This window comes from Sphaeramia orbicularis, chromosome 16, assembly GCF_902148855.1.
Source record: "Sphaeramia orbicularis chromosome 16, fSphaOr1.1, whole genome shotgun sequence".
Lineage (NCBI taxonomy): Eukaryota > Metazoa > Chordata > Actinopteri > Kurtiformes > Apogonidae > Sphaeramia > Sphaeramia orbicularis.
In genome coordinates, this window is record NC_043972.1 from 21625686 (window position 1) to 21652675 (window position 26990).

At 37.1% G+C, this 26990-nt stretch overlaps 1 protein-coding gene across 1 annotated transcript in view; it reads right to left on the reverse strand.

Annotated features, from left to right (window-relative positions):
* Positions 1-26990, reverse strand: part of slc4a7 (solute carrier family 4 member 7) — a 41660-nt gene that overhangs the window by 644 nt on the left and 14026 nt on the right. The window contains 25 exon segments of the mRNA XM_030157880.1: positions 3-43; positions 689-790; positions 886-977; positions 2093-2224; positions 2298-2471; positions 2553-2621; positions 4131-4382; positions 4464-4625; positions 6955-7068; positions 7145-7306; positions 7375-7479; positions 7992-8000; positions 8442-8503; positions 8506-8529; positions 8532-8683; positions 16993-17105; positions 17107-17127; positions 19147-19199; positions 19202-19320; positions 19399-19499; positions 19593-19636; positions 19639-19737; positions 19828-19916; positions 20569-20726; positions 23532-23653. Coding sequence (XP_030013740.1) covers positions 3-43; positions 689-790; positions 886-977; positions 2093-2224; positions 2298-2471; positions 2553-2621; positions 4131-4382; positions 4464-4625; positions 6955-7068; positions 7145-7306; positions 7375-7479; positions 7992-8000; positions 8442-8503; positions 8506-8529; positions 8532-8683; positions 16993-17105; positions 17107-17127; positions 19147-19199; positions 19202-19320; positions 19399-19499; positions 19593-19636; positions 19639-19737; positions 19828-19916; positions 20569-20726; positions 23532-23653 — 2571 coding nt within the window.

The window sequence follows — 26990 nt, forward strand, 5'->3', positions numbered from 1 at the left end:
CTCATTCTCTATATTAATCTGGATACTGGGCAACTTCTCCTGACTGAAGACAACATATCATCAGCTTTATTCATTTTTCTGATAACTTTTCACTTTATTACCTACATTTTAACCCAAACATCTGGATTTTCTATTTCTTACCATTTCAAAACAGACTTGTTGCTTTATTTTCCTTAGTGCATCTATCAGTGTGTATCACAAAAAAAACAACAAAAAAAACAAGACGTAATGAGATGGAAACAAAAAATTTAAGATGGGAACGATGTAAAAAAACTTAAAACTACAAAAAAGTTTAAAAAGACAAAAGTTGACAAGAGAAAATTACACTAAAAAATGGCCTGAGAAGCAATGAGTAGGATGCTGCTGAATTGTGGTGGTTTATTATATTTTATGTCATTTATTTGTCCATATTATTCTATTCATTTGACCTGTAAGATGTAGGAGAAAATGTAGAGCTTTTCTCATGAACCATCATGAACAAGCAACTCTAAAGAGCAAGGAAACAATGTCATGTTTTTCTCTCATCTTTTGTACTTACTGTCCTGGAGAGCACAGCAAATTATTTCAATTCATCTGTTTTAATTTGAGTAGGCTGTTGATTACCATGTTGATTAAACTATATTTACAAAAAGTTACATTTACATCAACAAATTTGGGTATAATAGTAATGATTTGACCATGTGTTTACCTGCTGCTGCGTTTTAGAGACTTGCTGCTGTCGGAGTTGACAGATTTCCAAATACCACTTTTGGCCATTTCATCTGAGATGTTCACCTCTGACGGGTCCACACTGCAAAAACAACACAACATAGTACAACACAACACCTTGGTTACAGCTGCTGCAATCTGTCCTCACATCAGTGTGTTCTCGAATTTCTGACTCACCGTCCCTTGAGGTTTTTAATAGGGATCTTCAAGACATTTCCTCTGTTGTATGGAGGTTCATCATCTGCATCCTCGAGCATTCGCTGAGCATGCTGGGAAAAAAGAACACACGATTTCAGCAACAAGACTAAAGCAGAGTCTAGAGTGTTGAAATGTTCATCCATTTTTAATCAGTCATAAGTAGTGTTAGTCTAAGATCAGTTTGGACAAGTTTTTAATGGTTGTTTTCAATCCCTAAAATGGGGGAAAGTCTTGATCATTGAAGAGATAAGATAAGACAACTTTCTAGTCTTTGCACAGGCATACCAAGTACACGGTACAATGAAATTGGAGTACTGTTCACCATGATGCAAAAAAAGAAGGCACGAAACAATAAAAACAGAGCATATATACACAGGTTATAAAATCTATGTGTGCAAAAATACGCATATATATATATATATATATATATATATATATATATATATATATATATATACAGTCTACTCTCGTTAAACCGCCCGCCGTTATACCGCCATTTCCGCTTATCGCCATCCGCCAGCCCAGTTCCATGCACAAACAACATTTATACCATTGATTTCCCGACCGTTATACCGCCAGCGGCGCGGCACCTCCGAGGTGCGCCGCCGTGGCACCTCCGAGGTGCAGCTCCCAGTGTTGTCTTTTCCGTGGAAACCGAGTCGAAATGGCTCTTTGAGTGTTAAAGGTTGCCGATCCCTGTCTTACAACATAACAGAATCAAGATTTATTTAGAAACGCAATTAGAACGGGTTAACGGAGGCAGCATAGATATCATATAGTAAAGACATGCACATTATGGACGCAACCCGTTGTAACGCCATTTTCGCTATACCGCCAATTTGGCCGTGAACGGAAGTTGGCGGTATAACGAGAGTAGACTGTGTATATATATATATATATATATATATATATATATAACAACATATTAAAAATTAAATACAGTGTATAAAAGTATTAAAAAGTTAAAAGTATTGCTGATGGCCCATAGTCAAAAGAAAAGCAGCTAGTCATGTCCAAATACAGAAGCACAACCAAAACCAAAGTGATTTTATTCCGTTTCAATTCATCTCATGTTGCTTTATTCACTGTATGACTACAAAGTTGCTCAATGACAACTTTTCACTGTTAATTTTTAACTTTTGTTAACATTTCGTTTCATTGTGGTTTGTCAGCATTTGCGTCTCACCTCCTTTTCCTTTTTCTTCTTGTCGTCGTCCTTCTTCTTCTTGCTCTCGGGGATCAGGTCGTCCAACCAGCTCAGCTCTCTCTTGGTGAAGAAGAAGTCCAGAAGCTTCCGAATGAAGACCAGTGCCAGAACCTGAAGAAAACGGCAAGGATTAGGTTAACACTATAACACTGTGCTACACGCCAGCTGTGTCTTCATGTCTCACCATCATGGGGAAGACGACGGCAGCAGCTGAGACTTTAATGACCCAGAGGACGATGAGGCAGGACAGCTGCACCGCCGTGAAGACGTGGACTTTCCACAGAGGGACGTAGCGCAGGTAGATCAGGTCTGGCTGGTGTTTGGCCGGCATACCGAACAGTTTGATCCGGTCAAACAGCTGCAGGATCAGATTAGAGTAAACACATCAGAAACAAGCTCAAGGACATGTGGACAGACAGATGGATAGATGGACACTGACCTGAATGCCTTTGAGGGAGGACACACCCATATAGAGGAAAACTCCGTAAAGAACAGGCATCGGGATGAACTGAAGAACAAATACAAACATGAAAACAACAGATTATATAGAGAATACACACACTGCAGTGACAGTTTGGACCTGAAGAAGAGACAGAAGTGTAATGTTGTCAGTTCATGCGTAAATGACTAAATAAAGCATCTTTTCACAACTTATAGGGTTGTATTTTATTTTTGCCACAAGGCGGAGTAAAGAGTTTAGACTGTTGAAACCAATGCTGAAAAAACATTACATAATCGATAAACTGTATGACTGAGTACATGAGGAGATATAGAAGCACATTTGTGTCGATACAAAACACAAAACACACATATGAATAAGAGAAAGACTAGAACTCAGTGAAAACTCAAAAGTAAAACTTTGCAAACACAAACTACTGGACTTTTGTATTTTTGATAACCTGTCCTTTTGTTTGGTATTCCCTCTGCTTTGGTTTTGGGGACATTGTCTTCTCTACACACTTAGTTCAACACAGTTTTTACACTTTATATAGACAGATCAATAGAAGATTTCAGGAAAAAAAAACAGCAGAACTTGTCTCCTCTAGAGTCTGATGGCTTCTCACCTGGAATTACTGATTTTGAAAGAAAATTGTAAAAAAAAAATATATATATATACAAAACTTGAACCTAAAAATTGTTTTACCTTTAGTTTGATGTTAACTTCTAGATTCATTAATTATTTACTTCATGTTTGATAGTAACCAATCCACATGTATACATTTTTCAGTATTTCCTACTTTATCTTAGTGTTCAGTTTGGGAGATCACCATTTTCTAATACCACCAAAAATCATTATTTATATCATGAGTTGATATCAGATGTATTTTTTCTAGTCCAAGCAATAATGTTCTTTAAAAATCTTTGACGAAGTCTAGTAAAGTTTTCTGGTGGGTGATAAATGCACAGGATGTTGTAGTAAAAGTATCTGTGTCCAAGAAAACTCTCACTCACATGAGGTTTGTGTCAAAAACAAAAAGTAAACAGTTCTAATTAGATGTAAAAATAGTAGATGGTATCTACGTTTCCATGAAAGGTCAAAACATAGAAACATGAAAATGGAAGCACTTTCATACCTGATATGTTTTTGCATTTCATTAGAATATCTGGGAAAATGCCATGAGTGAGTTAAATGTTTGGTCCATCAGAATTCATTTGGAAAATAGTGTTTCTCTTCCCTTTTGCATAGTTAGTAGATTTTTTTCCTAAATAGGAAAAATAAGTCTCAAGCAAGCGAAAAAAAAAACAAAACAAAACTTTTTTTCCAAATGTTGTCATTTCCATCTATATTGAAATGTCAAAAGTCACATTGAATATGAATAAAAGTGGAGGGATGTTTTATATCATTCAGTTGTAGAGTATGTGATTAACTGTTACAAGCTAAAATTTAGTCGAGATGATCTAAAGATAAAGGCTTTAAAAAGAATTAAAAGCACAGTTTTGTCATCTTCTGTAGAAAAGAGCTGACCCTCTCAGATCGACACAACTCTCAGACATTCAGGTGACATGTTTAATTCACCTTTAGGGCAGAGGTCATGAACACGGAGAGGCCCATCAGGATGAAGATCATGAACCCTGTGACTCTCTGCTCACGGATTCCCAGGAACTTGGGCTGCTCTCCGGGTGCCGCACACCCTGACTCCACCTTCAGGCTGTTGACATGGGAGATGGAAAGCACTGTGGCCGCCACGAACCACGGCAGCCCCATGATGGAACAGATACCCAACATGACAGCCACCACCAGCAGATCCAGGTGATAGCCACAGCTCTTCTGCAATGGAAAACACACAGAGAAGGAGGAGTTTATCATCTGGTGCTCCATGTGTTCAGCACCTCCTCTGGTGGTTCTTACCTTCAGCTTGTTTTCCTTCCGGTTGACGATGACAGCGGTGATCTGCTGGTCCATGAAGATCAGGATGGTGCAGAGCAGAGCAGGGACAGCAGCAGCCAACAGAGTCCACCAGGGGTTTGTTCCCAGAGGGGAGATGAGCCAACCCAGAGTGTTGGATGTAGGCTGAGATGACAGAGACACAACATTTGCTTACACAGGTATCTATATTAAACCTACAGCCTGAAAAAAAACAATCTGTTTAGTCAGTGGCAGAATGAAGAGCATCATGTTATTTTTTCCTTCTTCTTCACCATCCCAAACAGAACATTTAAAAGTAATTGATTTAGGTTTTTATCACTAGAAAACACCATTCCTCTGGAATTAATAAAGTATTCTGAATGTGACTCTGAAAAGAAACATTCAGAGAACTGCACTGGGCATCGCAGAGATGCATTCATTTCATAATAACACAAGTACACTTTATAATGGATTAAACCTTCAGTAACTTACATATGAAAGCATGAGGGTTAGAAGTAAAAGTAGGTCCTTCATGAATGTTATATCTGTTGACTTCTACAAAAATGTAATGCATTTTTTGGTGGATTTTGAAATAAAAAAATAATGATTATGTCATTTTCACTTTAGTTCTGAAAACATTGCCTGAAACAGACACAATGGTCAAGCCTTTGATTTAGCTTCTATTTGCCATTATTCTTACTAGTACAAATAACAATAATATGAATGAGATCAAAAGTTCATTCTCCTTCTGTTTTGTTTTTAAGAGGGTGGCATCAAAAATATATTATGTTTCATTATATATCATAATATATGGCAGAATTAGCATCCCCTTTTACAATGAATTAATAATGAATTAGCTCCTGCTAAGCATTTCATAATCTTGTACATATCCATGTACTCAAAATCAATGGACTGCAGGACACTGTTACGTAACCAAAATTCAAACAAAAAACCCATATACTGAGTGGCCACATTGTGTCAAAGACCTACAACGTTCTCAGTTATGCTCAGGCTCAGTTATGGTTCCATGTAATGTGATCATACATCCTATACTGTACTGCTGCAGGACACTTTAGTAAATAATAAACCACTAATTTTGTTGATTCTTTGTGCCATCATTTCTCATAAAAGGGATAATCGTCTCCATCAGATGTCATATACACTCAGATCCCAAACAAAATCTCACAAGCTACTCATCACCTGACCTTAGCTTATTTTGTTTGAGTTTTCCCACTGACAGAAGAGTTGAGTAATTTATTATGTCTACTGCAAAAGTACTGATTTTTCAAGTTCAGAAGACATCACTTCCACACATAAATGTGGAATTATCATCATTATTATTATTTTAATAAAATAATTTCCATGCTATGGAAATTTGCATTTGCTATGGACACAAAATAATAAAAGACATGCTGATCAATATATCCATCTGCTTTATGTGAAACTTACAGAATGTCAAATATAGTTTTTGTTCTTTTAATAATGTCCTACAGTTCTGGGTTTAAGAAAGTGAAGAACTGAAAACATCAAGGTGCTTAACTTTTATTACCTCCGCCAAGGAGGTTATGTTTTTGCCAGGGTTTGTTTGTTTGTTTGTCTGTTTGTTTGTTTGTCTGTCCGTTAGTGTGCAACATAACTCAAAAAGTTATGGACAGATTTGGATGAAATTTTCAGGGTTTGTTGGAAATGGGATAAGGAAGAAATGATTAAATTTTGGTGGTGATCGGGGTGGGGGGGCCCACGGGGGGGGCCACTGATCAGCCTTGGCGGAGGTCTGTGCTCTTCGAGTGCTTCTAGTTATTCATTCGAATCAAATTTTTTTATCTATTAACATCAGTTATCATAAAAATCATGAATTTAGTTCTGCTTTGGACATTGCTTTATTCCCCTTTACGAATTACAAAATACAGGCAGAAAAACACAAAAAAAATACCTAATTCTGACAGTTATGTAAACAAGTGAGAAGCACCATTTCTAATGCTCTTGTAACCAATTTATAAAACATGACTAAAAAAAGAACACTATTACTGTCCTTGAAGTCCACTGTACTTAGATCCTACAGCATACAAGAGTAGCAGGATTAATGTAGAGCAACACTTTTCACTTTCACCATATTAATCCAGTTTCAATCAATCCAGTTTTATTTATATAACACCAAAGCTCTTGGAGACAGTGGCAAGGAAAAACTTCCAAGACATATTCTGTCTCTTTACTTTTTGATCGAAAAGACGTAAACTGCCATAGTCCTGAGCTGAATTATTTTTTCTGACTTTTTAATTTCTTTTTCTGTTTTAGTTATTATTTCAGTCATATCTGCCCTGTGTGGTTTTTGTTTCTAAAGCGAAACAGCGATGCGCTTTTCATTTCTGTATCAGGTTTTTAGAACAAAAATGTTCACTTTTTCATAAGATATATGTGTTAAATATTAGTTTGTAATTAATAATATTTGTACAACAGTTAACTGTCATTAAAGCGTTTGTGAAGGTGGATTTACCTTGAAGCGGTCAGGTACATTGAGTTTAGGTGATGGAATTCCAACTAGATAATCCACCAACACCATGATCATAATGGTGAGGAAGATGGCAAAGTCACTGATGGTGGATCGAACCTACAGAAACAGAATGAACAACTGAAAGGTTTCTCCTCAAGACAGATGGACAGACGGAGAGACAGACGGTACGTACCTTAGTGGGGAAGTATCTCTTGGTCTTGAACTGCTTGAGGAAGGAGGAGAGGAAGAAGGTGGTGAAGAAGAGGATGACGGACCAGAAGAGGACATCTGGGACGTAGGGGCCGCTGTGACTGCAGGCTGATCCGACAAACTGACCGCGAAGACTCACACAGTCCTAGGAGAAGAAGAAAGGTGAGCGAGGTGTCCAACACATTACCATCAGATAAATAGGATATGTCAGACCTGCACGGTGAGCTGATCCCACTCTATGGAGTCTAGCGTCAGGTTTTTGCTTCTCCATAGTTTAAGGGTCTCGGGTGTGGCGTTAACAGGAGCAGAACAGTGACACTGCAGAACAACAGGTCAAACAGATAAGAGCATGAAATAGGAATCTAAGGACACCCCTTAGTCTACTCTGACATTCATACAACATTTTAACCCACAAATATGCCTCCTTCAGGACTAATTACCACTGAAGAGAGGATCCTGTTCAATCTCAAACTTTATTTAAGCAGGAATACAGAATGTGACTGTGGATGAAAAGGAAAGTTCAGAAAATGTAGTGATATCATTTGTTGAGGCTACAAACCTATGGACCCCAGGATGAATAATTGTTACTGCAATAATAACTAATGGGGATTCTAAGTGAATAAAGAAATAAATACTTCTACTTTGTAGTTAGATAGGTCTCAAGATGGAGATGGCCACTGTCCTGGTCTTATGATTAAAGACAATCTAAGAAAGAATTATACATTACATTATTACATCTCAGAGTGTGAAGCTGAAACAACCTCTATCTACTAAATGACCAACTGCAATTCAGCAAGAAATAATGCACTCCCAATGTTGACTGTAGTCACTGAGTACGACTAGTGTCATGCTTTCCTCATGCTCTATATAGACATTTTCTTCTTTTAAATTTGAGGTTTTCTCTGAGAATTTATGACTTTGTCAGAGAATATCTTCCTTTTCTTTATTCTCATGATTCTGATAAAATGTTTAACTTTTTACCTGCCTCTACTGGTTTGTAAATTGGCTTTAATACAACATATTTATAGATTATTAAATATTTTACACCACTACTTGATGACCCCATGTAAACAGACCTACCACATGTTTTGGTCCTAACCCTTTGGGAAAGACAGATTTAGAGAATTCAACCAGGTCTCATTATGGTCGAAATTGAGATAAAAGCCATTTCACTCATGTCATAAAAACTATTGCAATGACTGGACGTTAAGGCTTTCAATCCTCTATCCTCCTGGTGCACGTTGGGGGGGTGGTTTGACATGTTACTGTGTGTGTCTTACGTGTAGTAGGTCAGGTTGTCCGGTGGTGTGCATGTTGATGGGGTAGACCTCTCCCAGGGAACCAGCTTCTCTAGAGCCTCATAAATGAGATGATGCAGATGAGGGCGGCGAAGGCCTCCTCTGTGAAGCGGGTGATGTAGCAGACTAGCGAGCTAGCATCGGTGGCAACCAGAACCAGACAGAAGAAGGCGGTCCACAGGCCGATGCTGGTCCTCAAGGACAGGTAGGAGAGATGGTAGTCACTGAGTACGATAAGAGGAGGAAGATGCAAATACCCATGTTATTTTCTGTTAGTGTTTTGTTTGGTTGTTGTTACTTTCCCTTTTGTGCTAAAGAAAAGTTTTAAAGTCTTTAAGGCCTTCATCACACTTTCTCTGAATATGAACCGATTCAATCCCATATTTTAATGAATCAACCATGAACAAAACAAATAAACATCTGCAATCAGTCAAACACTGATTCACTTGCTGAAAATGATGTTTCTTCTCCTGTTGACAGATTAAAGCATAAATGATAGTTTAATAAGAAAGGGCAGTATAAGTACATCATTTTGGCTCTGGAAAATTAAGCATTTATTGCTTTTTTTCTAGACAAGATTATCCACTGTGAGATGCATATCTGATATAAAAAAAAAGCAGTAAGGGCTAAACCAAGCAAAATCCATGACCAGGCAGATATAATCTGAGTGTAAAGGTCATGTTGGCATTGCAAAATATCAACACAGCCAAAAAATGTTTCTCCTGAGTATTTCCCTCCAGATATATAGGTTACCTGCTGATAAGGGACCCTGCAGTGATCCATCAGAGAACAGTAACTGATCAATACACCAATGAGTAACTAAACTCTACAGATATGAAAACGCTTCTTTAAATTATGCCTTAGAATCCAACCAAGAAAAAAACAGCCCAACATTGCCCTAATACATTCAGTATAATACTGCTGTATTCAACATGTTGTTCTATATCATTTGAAGTGCTGTTGTCTGATCTCGTCACTGCAGATGTGTGTCTGAATATTTCAGTCACACTAGACTGCTTTTGATTTTAAACAGTAAAGAAAGTGTTGAGACTGTATAAAAAAGTGCAGACTGCAAATGGGAGAGGACCAAAATTAGGTTTTGTATTGAATACAATCATTTCTACTAAATAGATTACAGGAAATTCAAATGGAAGACATGGCATACACTGTTTGAGGAAATAAAATAAGTTTTACAACAACAGTCTCTGGTCAACCTGTTTGAATGTCCATTGAGATTAATTTCCCTCTATGCTGTTGCACACATTACGCTTGACAATGATCACAGTAGTAGCCTGATCAATAAAAACCAAAGAGATTAAGGAAAATGTTTTTGCTCTCCACAAATGTGAGAGCATATCAGTCAAAGTTGTAATACTGTGCAACTAATGTGAATAAATGATACATAATATCATAAAAAATAAGTAGCTCTATTTTGTGAAATTAGTTCTCAGAGAAGGAAAGGTTGGAGAACCAGTGTATCTGTTTTCATGCTTCTGTCTGACAGTGCATTCAATGTGCAGTAGTGATAAGTCTGACTCCTTAACCTCTGGCAAACAGGGCAAAAAAAAGAACCAGCTGAGGTCAATGACCACACAGTGGGTATAAGAAGCAGCAGCGCTCTCTGGTCCTCGTCCTGAATCTCTGATAGACACCATGTCTCTGCGGGTCCTTGTCCTCCTGCTGCTGGCCCTGCTCGGCCCAGTTCAGTTTGGCTCAGCTGTCAGCATGGATGAGTTCAAGAATATTCAGGCCAGTGTGGCGGAGCTGAAGGCAGAAAGGATTGGTAGGTCTGTGCATCACACCCAGTCCAGCTAAGAGATTTTATTTCATCAACATAAACAGCAAGTATCCTATGAAATCTATTCAGGAGTCGCCAAATTATCTTAGACTAAAACAGCACATAGTAATATTATAGACTGAAGAGATGAGAAGAGAATAGGATTTGAATTACTTTCAATTCATGGACGTTTTTAAATGCTTCTTATATAAAGGGGTCATTTTCTGCTAGTTGAGTTTGTAAGGAGTTGTAGCGTTTTTTGTGCTATGAGGAAAGCATAGATGTTTTATAATTTTATTCCAACCTTTATCAAGTTCTGTAAATCAAGTATGAGAGCTAGTGATACAGGATTATGTGGCACAGAAACCTTTTAGATTGTCAATCAGCACTGATGGTGATGCAGTTTTATTATCTATAAAGTTAACCTGTATGAATACAAATGCATGTGACTGTTTGTAAATAAGATGACTGTTACTCTATTTTCAGCTTTTTTTTTCCCAACTCTTGTTAGTAGTAATCCTTAATTAAAACAAAACATATATTTGGTAAACAATTCAAAAACAAGTATTTAACTTTTCGTCTTGTCTTTTAATATGCACAGCTATGACTCTGCGTCTGCAGGACACCGAGAGGGAACTGAAGAGAATCAAAGGTGAGAAAACTCAAATGAAAATGCCAAACCCAAAGAAACCAAGAAAAAGTATTCACTGGTTTTAGAGGTTATGTGACAGATGAATTGAAGAATAATTTGTTCTTTGCTCATATTTATATTTTTGAGTTTTATGCATACATGTACATTATGCTCTAATGTGCTTTAAAAGCCAAAACATAAATTAGTTGTCAGTCTTTTAATAGCAACAGTTTGTCTTTTCTCCAGAGGTTCCAAAGGTGGCATTGCTGCTTCCCTTGGCGGTACGGCATGCAGAAGACAACATCAGGAAACAAAGGACTCATCTATAGAGATGTCTTGACAAATGTTGGACAGGCCTACAACCCTGAGACCGGTAAGTGACAAAATAAAGCAGTAGTGGTGAAAACAACAACCCTTGTCTTACTGCATCTTTCAGAGATTATCTAAAACCATGAATAATTACTTGATTTCTTCAACCTTTAGGACGGAAGATCAGCCTTTAAAAGTCAAAAGAAATAATAATAATTCACCATTTATCGTAATAAGTATAGATATATATTATAGGTATATGCTTCCAGTGTTTCATTATTTTGTGTCTTTTCTCCTCCAGGTGAATTCACAGCACCTATTCGCGGCGTCTACTACATCCGCTTCACAGTGAATGCCCCCACAGACTTCACCATGAGCGGTGTTCTCTACAAAAACGATGCAGAGATCCAGCTGATCGTCCATGAGGCACCGTCTGGCGGTGGCAGTGACACGGGATCCAACGGTGCCCCACTGATGCTGGAGCAGGGCGACAAGCTGAAGATGGTGCTGTGGCACAACACTCAGATCTGGGACAACTCCAACCACCACAGCACCTTCAGCGGCTACCTGCTGTTCCCCATGTGAGAGCAACATACAGTTTATAAACACAGACCACTCTGATTGGCTGGCCATTGACTTTCAACTGCTATTTATCTGAAGTTATACTGCAACTGTTAAACAAAATGTTTCATACAATATAAAACAAAGGAATGAACTCCATCCATTATGCATCTGTTGTAATGGAAGCTAACCTCCAGTAAATACAGCTTTGAAATTATTAGTTTTTATTTTAATTCAATCTGTTTCATTTCAGTTTAGTTTAACTAGATGCAGTTTTAGTTTCATTATTACTTTGAAGGTTGCTAGTTTCAGTTGAGTTTTCTTTTATTTTAGTGTTATTATAAAGAGTTTTCCATGTATTACTCAGAACACCTTGATCTACAAAAGCTGAAGGGTTAGATGAAGGAATGCATCACTTCAAATATGGTTTATATGGTTTAGAAAAGAAATTTTTATTTATTAAAAAGGGGAGAAACGGGGCAATTCTTACCTGCAATGCTACTTGGTTTTAGCTCGCTTTGAAGAAATGTTTTCAGTTTTACTATTTTCTGTTGAATATAATAGTCAGGGTTCGCACACCTTTTTCAAGCACTTTTGAGAGTCATTTTCAAATTTCTCCAGCACAGCACCTTATCGCTGAGGTAAAATACTATCTACAGGAATACTACTCATGATTAATTTTTTTTACTTTTATCACAATGATGAACATTGTATTCTGCTATAAACATCTAAAATTATGTTTTATAAAAGCAAAAAGTTTTAGAAATTAAAGGAAAACACAGAGTTTTATCCCAAAAAAAAAACAAAACAGGAAGGCACTTGGCGTTCTTCAGACACACTCGCACAGAGAACAAACATTAGATAAAAATGTACCTGAAGTCGACCTGAGAGCACCCGCTAATTTTCTTTTTTGACACAAAACTTATTTTTCAAAATGTATCACCTCTGTGTTAGTAAGCTTAGCATCTAACCTGGCAGAGTTAATATTAAATGAATAAATAAATCACATCAGAATTATAATTGCAAGCACTTTCAAGCACTTAAACTAAAATTCAAGCACTTTTCAGACCTTGAAAACACAACACTGAAATTAAAGGATTTTCGAGGATTTCAAGCACCGTACGAACTCTGTTCCTATCAATGCAGATGATCTGGAGATTTAACAACTGATGTGAAGAATCAGAAAAAAGACGAGGGTAATTATTGATAATAACCCTAGCTAGGCAATCATTGTATCGTAGTAAAAGTTTGGAGTACTGCTTTTTTCTCCAATTTTACTGACATAAGTGTGCAAAAATTAACAGAAGAGGCCAAAGACAGAACCTTGAGGAATGACATTTCAGACAACCTGTAGACTCTGGAGTATCTTTAACTCCTACAATATTTCTGATTTAGAAATTAAGATACCAATAATACAAGGGAACTATATCTCACCCTCCCAAGACTTTTTTTTTAAGTCTCTTTTTGATATATGTCATTTGTTGGCTTTGCAAATCACAGATAAATCACAGTCCACAAACAAAGGTGTTGTTTTTTTCCATTTAAGGGATGATCAGCCTCCTGCAAATGTGGACATTGAGCTAGAGATGAAAGCTCTTAAGGCTTCAGTGAAACAGCTCCAGACTGAAAACTTGGGTAAGAATCACCATTTAGTATTATTTCTATTTACTGATTATTATAAATTTAAACATATCAGATTTGTAATCTACTTGCTAATGTGCTCAGCTTGTGACAAACAATGTTCCTTGACAGCCATTAAAAATTGCTATAATAACAATAACTCCTCAAACTTCTATACATTAATGGAAAATTATGTGAAACTGCCCACATACTCTGGAAAATGTAGACATTCAGGACTGGTTTTGGTAAATTTTGGTCCTGAGAGGAGACATGAAACTAACGGTCTTGATGGTCTGCTTGACCATCATACTTTTGTTACTCATTACATATTTGCTTTGCCACTGCTTTCATTCTTCTAATTTAATTACACAAAAAAAACACATTACTGGTTGTTTGAAGACAGTTTGTTTGTTTTTAGAGATTAGCCAGAGACTCAATGACACGGAGAAGGAGCTGAAAGAAATTACAGGTTTGTGACTATATTTAAATACTCCCAGCTCATTTCATCCAGGAAAATGCCACCCACTCAGCACTTCAGAAATATTACTGCAATAACCACTGTAAAAAATTATGAACACATACTGTATATTGCCATATTTCTATAACTGTGGTAAATCCTGCTCAATGACAGCAGCCCTATTAAAATTAAAATCTAAACTGAAAAGTGGTTAAATTATGTGCATATTTAAGTATTTTTCATATGTATTGTATTCATTCAGATCTAACTTGCTTTAAAAGCTATACTTTTCCTGTGTCAGTATTCATAAGTGGTGACAGTTTACTCTTGTAAACTTTTGTTCAGCGGTACCAAAGGTTGCCTTTGCTGCTTCCCTTGGCGGTAATGGCATGCAGAAGACAACATCAGGAAACAAGGACCTGATCTACAGAGATGTCTTGACCAACATTGGACAGGCCTACAACGCAGAGACTGGTAAGTGACATATACAACATATAAAAAATACACAAACTTTGCTGATAATGTACTGTAACTGTATAATGACTTAAGATTCATGAAGTTTAATCATTCATTATGTATATTCTTAGGGTGGGGTAGTAATTTTTTGGATTTAAACATTTCTTAACTTGTAACTGACATTGTAGTCATGTAATGCCTGAAACTAACCAATTGTACGCTTTTATTTTTCTGAAAATTCTCAACAGCAAAACAGTTGCTGGAATAAGTAAACCAAGAAAGTAGACCACATATATATTGAAATGAAATGTTTAAAAGTGTGAACTCTCACACTGACTCTAAATGCATTTAGCCAAGGTGTAGGTGAACTATTTCAACTCTAAGTCTTTTTCGATTCAGTTTTTAGCCCTACCTTAAGTACTTAGACTTTAATAGTTTATTATGTTTTTAAACATAAATCCAAGATCTTCAAAGCTGTCCGGCCAATTAAAGGCATGTAAATTATTTTTTCTGCAGATTTATGAACAAGTAACAATTTTAATCCATTGTAGTCTGTTGATATGAGTTACATAAAACATCAATCATGCACTGTTAAGTTTACTGAAAGTATATACTGTATATGACTGGAGAAAGCTCAGAATACAGTAAGCAAACACATTTTTGCTGTGTATGAAAGTTGTCAGCTTCAAGCATCAGACTTTCAGAAAGCAAAAAAACAGGTACACTGCCCAGTAATAGGACATATGATTTTACAAAGATGAGTGGGAAACTGCCAATCCCACATCCTACGAGTCACTTCATTTTTCATAGTTTCATGTCTTTTCTCTTCCAGGTGAATTCACAGCACCTGTTCGTGGTGTCTACTACATTCGCTTTTCAGTGAATGCCCCCACAGACTTCACCATGAGTGGTGTTCTCTACAAAAACGATGCAGAGATCCAGCTGATCGTCCATGAGTCACCGTCTGGCAGTGGCAGCGACACAGGTTCCAACGGTGCCCCACTGATGCTGGAGAAGGGCGACAAGCTGAAGATGGTGCTGTGGCACAACACTCAGATTTGGGACAACTCCAACCACCACAGCACCTTCAGCGGCTACCTACTGTTCCCCATGTGAGGAGGCACGATTTCACCAAAAAACATGTGAACCAGCACTGTCAAATAAAACTGGTTTAAAGCCATTCTGAACAGTTTTTTTGTGTTAACTTCCAGTAAGTTACGCATATTTTTAAGGTTTGACATTTGGTGTCATGGATTTAACAGTGGTTCAAAATACTGTACCGTAGAAGATTTACAACAGCTCTGACTTGAAACACAACAATAAAGTTTTTCTTTCTTTTTTTATTTTACTTCCATTTCCTTCTACTTTGTATATGGACCAAACTACATTCAGCAACTTTTTAGGAGAGATGAAAACATTCATCTCTACAGCATATTGTTGGTTTGATCTTTAAAAACTGACTAGTTCCACAGTTTTACAGTATAATATTTCTTTCTTACAACAAATTTGTTAACAAAGCTCAAAAATAACCCTAAAATAATACCAAACAGGCTTGAAAAAAAGCCAAAAACATTTTCCTTGACTGGAATTAAAGTAAAAAAGCAGCCTTACAAAAAAAAAAGACATGCTATATTTTAATCTTCACTGATGGTGTTTTTAATGTATTTTCCTGGAAAAATCTGTGTTTTGTAATTCTTTTAAAAAGCATAAGTGTGACACAATGTAGTCAGAAGTAGAACAGGGTTAAAAAAAAAAAAAAAAAAGGATTTTATATTCATTCTTACAAAACATTTTTTCATCACCAAAAGCTTTTTAAACCCCAGACAAAAAATGAAAACAAAAAAAAAAAATATTTAAAAGCTCAATCCTTCTCAAGCCAGTCACGCAGTTGGCCTAAAACCCCATAATTCATAGTAATCCTTGACCTCTTTGGCGGAGTCAGTTCATTAGTTGTGTCTTAAAATGATCAGCTTCAGGCTCTTATTTAACTCACATCCAGCTCATTATCAGAGAATCAGAGCCTAATGTTTGCTGCTGTAACCTGCTCAGATTAAGTCTAACCGTATTATCTTTAATACTCCACATCATCGGTTTAGTTAGGCTTATAACATATGATATAATGATGTGTGTATGTGGCACATCATGTCAGTGCTAGCAAAAATATATGTGAAAGATAATCGCATGGAAAGAGGTATATTTACAGCAACTGAAGTACTGTCAACCATGAAACATACATATCAGTTTATACATGTGTTGCATCACACATGGAGTGGTTCTGGTATTTTCTGAGGTTTAGCACTCATTTGTAGAAATAACACACCATCTGATGAGGGTTTTGAGAATCTTTTTTTATGAGTTAATAACAAAGCTCTAAGGACAAACAGGCCTGTATATTGTTAAGAATTTAAAGCCAAAAGAGCAAGATCTGGAATTTTGTAGTGTACAAATGAAACACACTTGACACAAATGCAAAGTGGTCGATTCCACTGGACTTTGACACTGGATTTTAAACCGTAGACAGTTCATGTAAGGTTGAACAATGACAAACAGAACCAAATCTAGTCCATAGAACCACAACCAATGTGAACAGGAGCTCTGTATTTGGATGATTTGTTGAATGTTTGCTCCAAAAACAATGAAAATTCATCTATTTCTACACTGCCCTGAGTGTTTTCTTTTCTATTTTCACACCTGAACACAACAAGGTGCAAAGCAGACTCACCTGCAGAAGTTGAAGAGGATCTTCTCAAAAACCAGAACTGGAACGGTGCTGCCCAGAATGGTGAGAGGCTGACCGGCAAACAAGGAATAGGCCACTCCTGTCAGCGACGCCCCCGAACAGAGACTCAATGGCACTCTATAAGAGACACACAGAGACTTTTAGCTGATCCATACAAAGACTTCATTACTATACTTCAGTAGAGTTTTCAGGTATCTGTGCTTTACTTGAATATTTATTTTTCTGATATCTTTTGACTTTTAAACTCCACATTCTAACAAAAATATCTGTACTCTTTACTTCTTACAGTTTTAAACCGGGCTTTAGTTTAATGCATTTGAAGTGGATTATCCATTATTATTATTTTTTGCATCACTGTATGTCTTCAAAAAATCAAGACTGATTTTAACCTGCATGGGTGAAACAATAACAACAAGTGAAAAAGTAAGAGGAGGGTACCAATACCCCCGCCTGGTCACACAATGATTTGCCCCTCCTGCTCACTGATACCCCACCTACTCAGGGATTAATTCTGAGTCCTAAATTGGAATCTTTTAAAAAAAACTTTTTAAAAATTTGTTTAAAAAAAAAAAAAAAAAAAAAAAAAAAGACAAAAATTGACAGTGAGCCACATGTACAGAAGATGTGTAAAATTTCCATAGTGCCCGACAAATTTTCTGAGTTGAAATTCTTCAAACTTTGCACAAAAAAATCAAACACTTAAATTCTATAATGCAGCCATATTCTTAAAATAAAAAAAGTATTTCTTCAAATGCATTTTAATTTACATTATGGTAACTAATCACTTCCATAAAATTCAGCCACCAACTGTGCATTACACCTTTACTAATTGTGAAGACACGTGTGTCAAATTTTCAAAAGAATCGGGTGAACAGTCTGCAATAAACGGGTTGGATAGAAATCTCAGATGGACAGACAAGAGGACAAATGGAATTCCTGGTATATCTATAAGCCCCCATCCTCTGGGGGCGGGTGGGGTTTAATAGCACTAACAGAATCAACACAGACTATGTTGAACCAAGACAAAACCTAACTTTTCTAACAGGATAAAACTTTTTTCATTTAATAATATATACTAGGGGTGTGCAAAAATTCTATTCATATAAAAATTGTGATTCTCATTTACTATGATTCAGAATTGATTTAAAATGTCCCAAAATTGTATTTAGAAAATAAACAAATCCAGCGGCCAGTCTGCCTCCATTTTGTACGCAGGACGTCCTGACGTCATCACGATGCCAGTTTCTGGAATATACACGTGCGGTAAGCACCAAACAAAGAGGAAACTAATGGAGGAGGTAAGAGAAATTCAACTAGCCCCATCATCATTGAAGGCAAAAATTTGGACACATTTTGGTTTTTACCGATTGACCAGGAATACCGAGCTTGACAATGTGTAAGGTTTGCAATATGCAGATTAAGCACTTCGAGAACACTACAGATTCGCGGGCTCGTATCAGCAGGCATCACCCAGAGCTTAATGACGCGGTGCTGAGTCAGCCACCAGCGGCAAACCAATGCACACTGGTGGGCCTCACCAAACTCCCTGCAAACTCCAAGCAGGCAAAAAAAATAACCAGATCTATCGCCTGCTTCATCAGCAAACACTTATGGCCTTAGAGTGCGGTGGAGAACGAGGGCTTCATCCACATGTTGCAGACAGCGGAGCCACGGTTTTGCCATACCATCCCAAAAGTTTTTTTTTCCATCATTTTTTTTTTTAATCCAAAATCATTTTGAATTGAAAATCATTCTGAATTGAATCATAGCCCAAAATTTGGAATCAAATCGAATCGCGAGATAGTAAAAGATTTCCATCCCTAATATGTACTGTATACACCATATTTAATATGAGCCTAGTTACAAACTGAATAAAAGATACTAAATGAGATAAAAAAATCTAAAAAGGTGAAAATTAAATCAAATGTTTAACAAGATATAATATGCAAATTATGTAAAAGATGCAACTGGATGTAAATTATCTAAAAGAAGCAAACAAACAAAAAATTGAATAAGAATATAGACTTATTAAGACAAAACAACAGCAAAAAAAAAAAAAAAAAAAAAAACACAAGAAAAAAGTACAGGATGAAAAAAACATAAAAGACAAAGTCAGTGCAGAAGCAAGTATCTTACTATGTTTCCTTTGGTGGCTTCTCCCAGGAGGCCTCCGAAGGTGATAACAGGGACATGCAAGCACAGTAGAGGAAAAGGACGGACGCCAAACATTGCAGACTGAAGGCATCTCGAATGTCGCTCCACAAGAAAGGAGCTTTCCTCCTCACGTTCATCACCAAACCTCCAAAGATCCTGACAGACCATGTATTTGTTAACGATAACTGACAATAAAACACAGCTTTACATTTAAACAGATGATTCCGGACTCACCTCCCCGTTCTCTGCAGCTCAGGTCGGTGTGATGCTCCGTCTCCTTAAAGATGTCTGATGGTGGGCGGAGCCATTGGGGACAGATGCATCTTCCTCTTCTCCTGCAGAACAGAACCAGACAGTTTATTTTAGCAGAAGAAATCATTGATGTCCAACAGAATACAAGCTGACTGAGGCTGAGGACTGAGGATTACCTGAGATGGGACGCTCTTTGGTGGTTCAATGCGGATGCTGGGATCCATTCACCTGGAGGAAGCACAGTCACCTGATCCAGGAACTCATCGATCCCAGACACCAGGTCGTTCCTGTCCTTTGCTTTGTAGGCAAACGTCGTGAAAAAACCTAACACAGACAGAGACACATGAAGGCATCCTGGTTTTAGATTAAAGATCCATGTCTGTGTTTGATTGACAGCAGGGTCCAATCTCACCTCGTCTGTCATCAGAGTGGCGATGGAGCGTCCAATCTCATGGTACTGTGGACCTTTTCCAAATGGACCAAGCAGCAGGAAGAGAAACCTGGATGGACAGGAAGACAGTCAGAAATGTTTCTCAGACATCGATCAGTCCATCACAGGTGTAGTATAAAACACCCTGCATTTTGTATTAGAAACGACAGAGGAGAAAGCTAAGACTGTTTTTCTTTGAGACTTAAGCGTGTTCATGGGTCATAATTCTCAAAGCTGACAGTTAAAAAGATTGACATACACAGAAATTTTAATTTACACTACAATAAAAAATCATAATTGAGGCATGACAGACATCAGTTACCTAAATACACCTATACATCTTGATTTTAGAAAGACCAGGATTAGACTTGGGAGCATTTTTCTGCATAGTTGCGATATACTGCATTTAAATGTGCGCAGAATTATTATATTATAAATATAATTGGCTCCTTTTTGCTCTGTAAACATGGAGGTAGCAAGACAAAAACATACTAAAAAATTTAATAAGATGACAATGACATAGAAGATGTAAGATGAAACCAAGAGCAAGTAAGACTGGATCATGGAAAAAAGGCATAACAATGACTTGCAGACTGGAGTGACTGAACAATAGATTCTCAAGTAGATTCTGCAGCTGTAAAGGCAATTCTTCAAGCAGATTTGGGTTTAAGAGTCTGAATCTCAGCCTCCTGCAGTCACCTGTGTTGTGTTTGTGTGGTTACCTGGTGGGCACGGGGACCTCTGTGAGACCGGTCAGCAGCACAGCGGGGGACAGGCGAATGAAGGCGATGATAGGATGCTCCAGGAAGTCGACTTCTCCCACCAGGACGTTAGAGGCCTCGGCTCCTGGAGGAATCTTCTTCATGAAGTTCATGTCCACCTGAAACACATACACACAAGGTTCAACTACATCCAGTATCTGATGTGACCATCATACCTGTCAAATTTCACACAATAAAACTCAGGTCATTCTTATTTAGTTCACAAGAAGTACTCGAAAAACAACAGAATAATAGACATTGGCAACAGATTTTATAACAGAAAGGAAAAATAACCCAAAATTTTTAGATCAACTTGCACAAATATATTTCTTTTTAGTTGATTGATTTATACACAACGACTGATGAATTTTTAAAGTCTGATATAATAATGATACTTTTGAGAATGGAAACGGTTATCTCTTCATTATTACATTAAAGTAGCAAACACTGACCAAAACACATAAATTAAAAAAAGGTCTATGACAATAAATCCTAAGTAATTAATCATGAAATCTGGTCAAACTGTCCATTTCATGAGCTATTCTTCCTCAAAGTCACTAATTCTAGTTGTGAAGCTTCATATTATCAATATTTTCAGCCACTATTAACATCAAGTTCTGCTGACAATGATAGTTAACATAAATGTAATGCAAACATCCTATGGTAAATTTCCACTTACTTACTAATCATGCATTTCAGCAACTAATTCTAGGATAGAACAAATATCCAACTGAATCATGTGTCATGAGAATTCATGAGACACTGCTACCCAACAGAACAAGAACTGTACTGGTGCCTACAAAGGGTTTTTAGGCTTTCTTTGGGTGGTTTACAAGAATCTGTTTTCCTTCAACAAATCCTCCTGTCTGTCTAAACCGTTGATGGGAAGAAAATTAAATGAGGAAATCTGATTAAAGTAACTTTATTTTTCTAAGTTGTTTAATAAAGTAACAATAAACAGCACTAGATCAAGCTGTTTTAATGACAACTGCCATTTTCTTCAATCGTGTATACATCAACTCTGAAACTTGTCTCTCAAAAACCCTCCATTTAACATGACCCTGACCACTTTTTAAGGTCTAACACACTCTGTTGCCTGCAGGGGACACAGCAGAGCTTCAATCAGTTATTTAAGGACTATAGTGGTGTTGTCATCACTGCTCAGCTCAAATGAACAGCAGCAGGTAAAGTCTGGGTGTAAGTTTCTCTGACGTGATTTAGTGATTTATTTACAAAGCTGATCTACAGGGTCACCAAAGGCATCATGTATGTTTATAAGTGTGTGAACTACCGAGAACTCAAAAAATTTTGAGGATTAAACAATTGTAAGACCTTCCTCATTTTATTTAGAGATTGTAATTTACACCAAAACCTCCTTTAACCACTACAGACAATAGAAACCGGCCCAGCCTAATGGCAAACAATTTGTCACAGTAAATGGGACAAATGAGGTTTTTTGTTGGGGTCTATATAGTGAGTGTTTGTGGCAGAAGGATGGTGTATGTGGTCAATTCCAAAAGTCTTTTTATGGGATGTGTTGTGAGCATGAAGAACAAAACCAGACATCACTTTTTTATTAAACTTTCACACTGAGAAACAATCAGTTCATACTGGTTAGACTGAGAAAAATTCACAACAAATAAATAATAATTAACAAACAATACCAATGTGGGGAATTTATAAAGACAACAGATCCACCTGAACATCTGCCATCAATGTTTACACCCACTGAATCAACACACGTGCTGTTCGATTTGGACACAAACACTACATTACACAAACACTGACAGCGGCACCACGAGTCACAGCACAGGCCACCAGTCGGTCGACTTCGGCGGGTTTTTTCTGTCAGATGCTTGGTGCAAACAACACAGATGCAGTCCTGCCTGAGAAACAGACCAATCATCCACCAGAACAACAACAACCAGACAGCGTTCCGATTGGCCTGATGCAGCTGGTTTTAATGCACCACACATTATGTTCACTTACAGCTCTACTAAAATACTTCCTCTTCTTTGATTATAAAACTAAGGTGCAGCCAAAGCCACTTCCAGAACCGAAACCGAAACAGAAATAAAGTCTGCCTCAGAGTCTGAATTATTGCAACAATACATAATCATTTAATAAATAATATGATTAAAAACTGTCAGTTCAGATCCATCTCAATTCAGGGACATCACTGCATCAACACTGTCAGGAAAAGTCCAAAATCTGCCCAATCATCTTAAAGAATAACAGCAAACAAGAGACGTAGCTGCCATCATAACAAAGGTGTGACTCACTACAGCTGAATATCAGAGTCAGCCATGGAGTTTGTGAATAAGAGTTTTGATAAGCTGGTGAAATCAAAGCAAAAGATAAGTGATGCACCATTTGTGGTCAGCAAAACAGCAGCAAAACTCAACTATCACATATGACCAACAGGAGCCACTATAAGACGATTCTTCTGATCTCGATACAGCTGGATACATTTGTTTAAATTTTTTTGTCTCTAAATATTTCAGTGAGTGGCTCTGGAGTCAGATAAAGTCTTTTGTGAAGAGTACACATTAATCTGACAACATCCTGGTGTTAAACATCTTAGGCTGAATTTGTTATCTAAAAATAAGTTAAAAAATAAACAGGGTAGGATGATAAAAGTTGCTGAAAAGATTATATTTCCACAGCAAACACCATTGGATTTCTTATCAGAGTGGTGTGTTTAATGAAGCTTGGTGCATTGTTAGTGACAAGCTAAGTGAAAAGCTCCTTCATCCTGCACAAGACTAGTAGTAGTAGTAGTAGTAGTATTAGTATTAGTAGTAATAGTAGTGACAGTGATTATATGTGTGTATTTATAGTTTGGTCATATGACAAAAAATAATGAGTAATGATTCACTTTCTATTAAAAAACCATTAAAGACAGGAAGTGGGAGGAGTCTGACCTTGCTGAAGTCCACGGTGCTGTTCTCTCGGCTGCCTCCCCCTCCGCCACCATTGATGCGACTCTCACTGTTTTTGCTGTTGTCAAGGTTTCCAGGAGCGGACTGCGGCGACGCCAGCAGACCTGATCACACAGATATAGACAATCAGTTCACGTAGTACAGATGTGCTGAGACATGTTACAGAAACATCACAGGTCCCACACCATCATGGTTTTATGGAAGAATAGGTGCCTAATCCAACATTTCCACAGGTTTGAACAAGCTCTGTTTGAGACTGTTAATGCAATTTGAGACCTGTAAAGTTAACTTCATAATCCAAAGAATTTCAAATTAAGGCATATAATCTTGAATAAATCTTTAACACTTCTTACAGAACTGCAGACTGTTATTCAGACATGTTAAACTGGAATCAAATCAATATAAAAAAACAAACAAAAAGGAGAAGCTTTAAGCCTGAACAACCTGCTGCTGCTGCTTTTTTGTTGTTTGCAGATAAACAAATACAATGACCAGTATTATGAGTAAAGGTATCTGATGTTTTTACAAAATTAGAGACAGGGGTGATGACGGGGTATAATATCTCTGTCTTATGACAGATTACAAACTGGGCTGGGATCAGCATGTGGATGCCACTTTTAAGAAGTATAATCCCTCCGTGTACTTTTCAAACATTAATAAAAAAATAACTGACTACAATACAGCAAATAAACAATTCAAAGCAAACCTAAACTGAAAATGCATGTCAGGAAAATGATCTTAGTTTTCATTTTTCTCCCAATGCTGATGGATCATCATAAACAAGAATGAAATGTCTGTGCAATAAACACTGTTGTAAAAATGTAATTGATGTCTGTCATTCTTTCATCCAACCCTTTTCAGCTCCATGAACCAAGGCTTTAACTCATAAAACCTGAAAAACAAACCAGCAAATAAACAAATAAACTAGTCAATTCATCTCAATAAAACTAAAGTACTGCAACTTCTGCAACCAGCACAATTAAACTGAAATCAAAACCAAACTGGAAACACTCCTAAACATCATCATGGATTAGAACACCACTGTTCAGAAGACTGATATTTTCTAAGTCTAAGAAAATCCACTGCAAACCTTTCATTAAGATGTACTGAAAAAAGAAGGATCATGTTTTAATGCAACACTTTGTTTTCTATTCTGTTTGGTTGTTTTTTTACAGGTTATTATTTTACCTGCTCTGCACCAAATAGCTAACAAGTAGGAAAAACACTTTAATCAGCTGCATCAGGTTATTAATGATCTGTGGGGGTGAATGGTGTCAATGGACATACATGTGTCACATCAGCATCATTATTGTTAATGAGTTATTGTGGCTCAGGATCCTCGGCTCATCAACTAACCACTGACAAACAGAAATATTCAAGTCTTAAAGCATAGAGGAGAAAATTAGGAAAAATATCAGACTTTGTCATATAATGAGCCTAAATCACACCTTAAAATGAAAACCTGTTAAGGCCAGAACTTCAATCTGCGGATGATTTTAATCTTCTTCAGTCTACATGAACTCAAGACAAAACAACAGTTGAAGACTAGCAAGACAAAACAACAGTTGAAGACTAGTTCCCTCACTATAACTATGCACCTTACATGTGCATATCAGCAAACCAAAACTACAAAGAAACAGCAGGACTTGCAAAAGGTGCCATTGTGTATTATTTGTTCAAAAATAAAAAAATGTTTCAGATTTTTGCATACTGACATTTGGCAGCAGTAAAAACACAGCCGATGACAGTTTTTTACAGTTGGAAATGTAATCATTTTTTGGAAAGTGGCCCAAAAGGTGTAAAAATAATGTGAATATTGTTTAAAGATTTATGCTTTTGTACAGATTCTATTAATTTTTGTACATCGGAGCTGTCAAAAGTGAACAGACAGGTTCCAATTTCAATAAAATGGGCTGAGTCAAATTTGAACTGGACCACAAATTGAAGGTAGGAACAGTAAAAGTCTCACATATTTCAGACCCATCTCCGTACTTCGTTAGCTCTGTGCCAGTGCTGTAGATAGGTCTGGCACCATTCCCTATCATTCTAGAAAAAGCGTTTCAGGGTTACTAGCTCTTGGGTGGTGCTGACCACAGGATGCTGCAACAGTGCATTTGCAGAACAGTGTCAGGAGATAAGTTGTTTTGGTGGAAAATGTGCATGAGTAAGTGTATGGTCCCAGTAAAATGACAAAAACTGCTTTAAAAAAGGCATGTGAAGCCTGCCATTTTCATGGTGTAGTTGCAGCTTGGAAGTAGTTGTTCTTTCATAAAGTGAGCTGGACCTCCAAAGCGATAATACAGTGTTAGAAAGACAGAGACTGACAACCTTACACTGAACGGCAGAAATATTCACACTTATTCTAACATAGAACATCTAAAGAGCCACACAATGTAAAGGGTTAAATGAAACAAAAATTCACTATGGAAATCACTCAAAGTGAATATATTACAACAAAACAAAGAGGTACAATTTGGAGTTTTATCTTGATGATGAAAGGAAACCCTGTTCTCCAGTTTTCAAAAAGAAAAAAAAAAGCTAGATAAACTTTGAGTTAGTTCAAGAAATTATTCAGACCTAATGGAAAATGAATTTGATTAAAATTAAATGCAAACAATTGAACTGAATATTAACACAATCATCTGCCATGCCTTTTAGTTGGGGCTGATACAAATAAAAATCTAATCCAAAAGTTTTGAATGCTGCACTTGAAAAATCAAGTGCAGCATTTTGTTTTTGTTTAGAATATGAAGTATATTTTTCTGCTTTTATTTTGCATGTGAATCTGTGTTTTTGTTTCTTAAAGTAGCTGAATTAAAATCAGTGTCAGCTTTTCTTTTATTTATAGCCACTGTGAAATCAATTTATAAATACATCTTTTATGTTTATGTTTATGTTTACGCATTTGGCAGACGCTTTTTTCCAAAGCGACTTACAGGGGAAAACCAATTAAATCACTCAATCAATCAAATTTTATTTATATAGCGCCAGATCACAAAAAAGTTATCTCTTGACATTTTATATATAGAGTTGGTCAAAACCAGACTCTAAGTCAATTTACAGAAACCCAACAGAATCCTCCAGGAGCAAACACTTGTGACTGGTGACAGTGGCGAGGAAAAACTTCCCTTTAACAGGCAGAAACCTCGAGCAGACCCAGACTCCTGGAGGATGGCCGTCTGCCTTGACCAGTTGGGGTTAAAGAGAGAGAGTAGAGAAGGGGAAAAAGAGAGAGCGATAGAGATAGAGACTGGGGGAGAGGGGGAGAAGGGGGGAGTAGGGGGAGACACATGAAGGCGGTTGAGGATAAGTGAGTGGTGATGATGAAGGCAGGGAAGAGGCCGGACCACCGCAGCAGGTCCAGAGATAATCGTGAAAGAATCTGTGGTTATCCTGGGAAAAACCTTATTAGAATATTTAAAATGGAATGTTTGAAAGTGC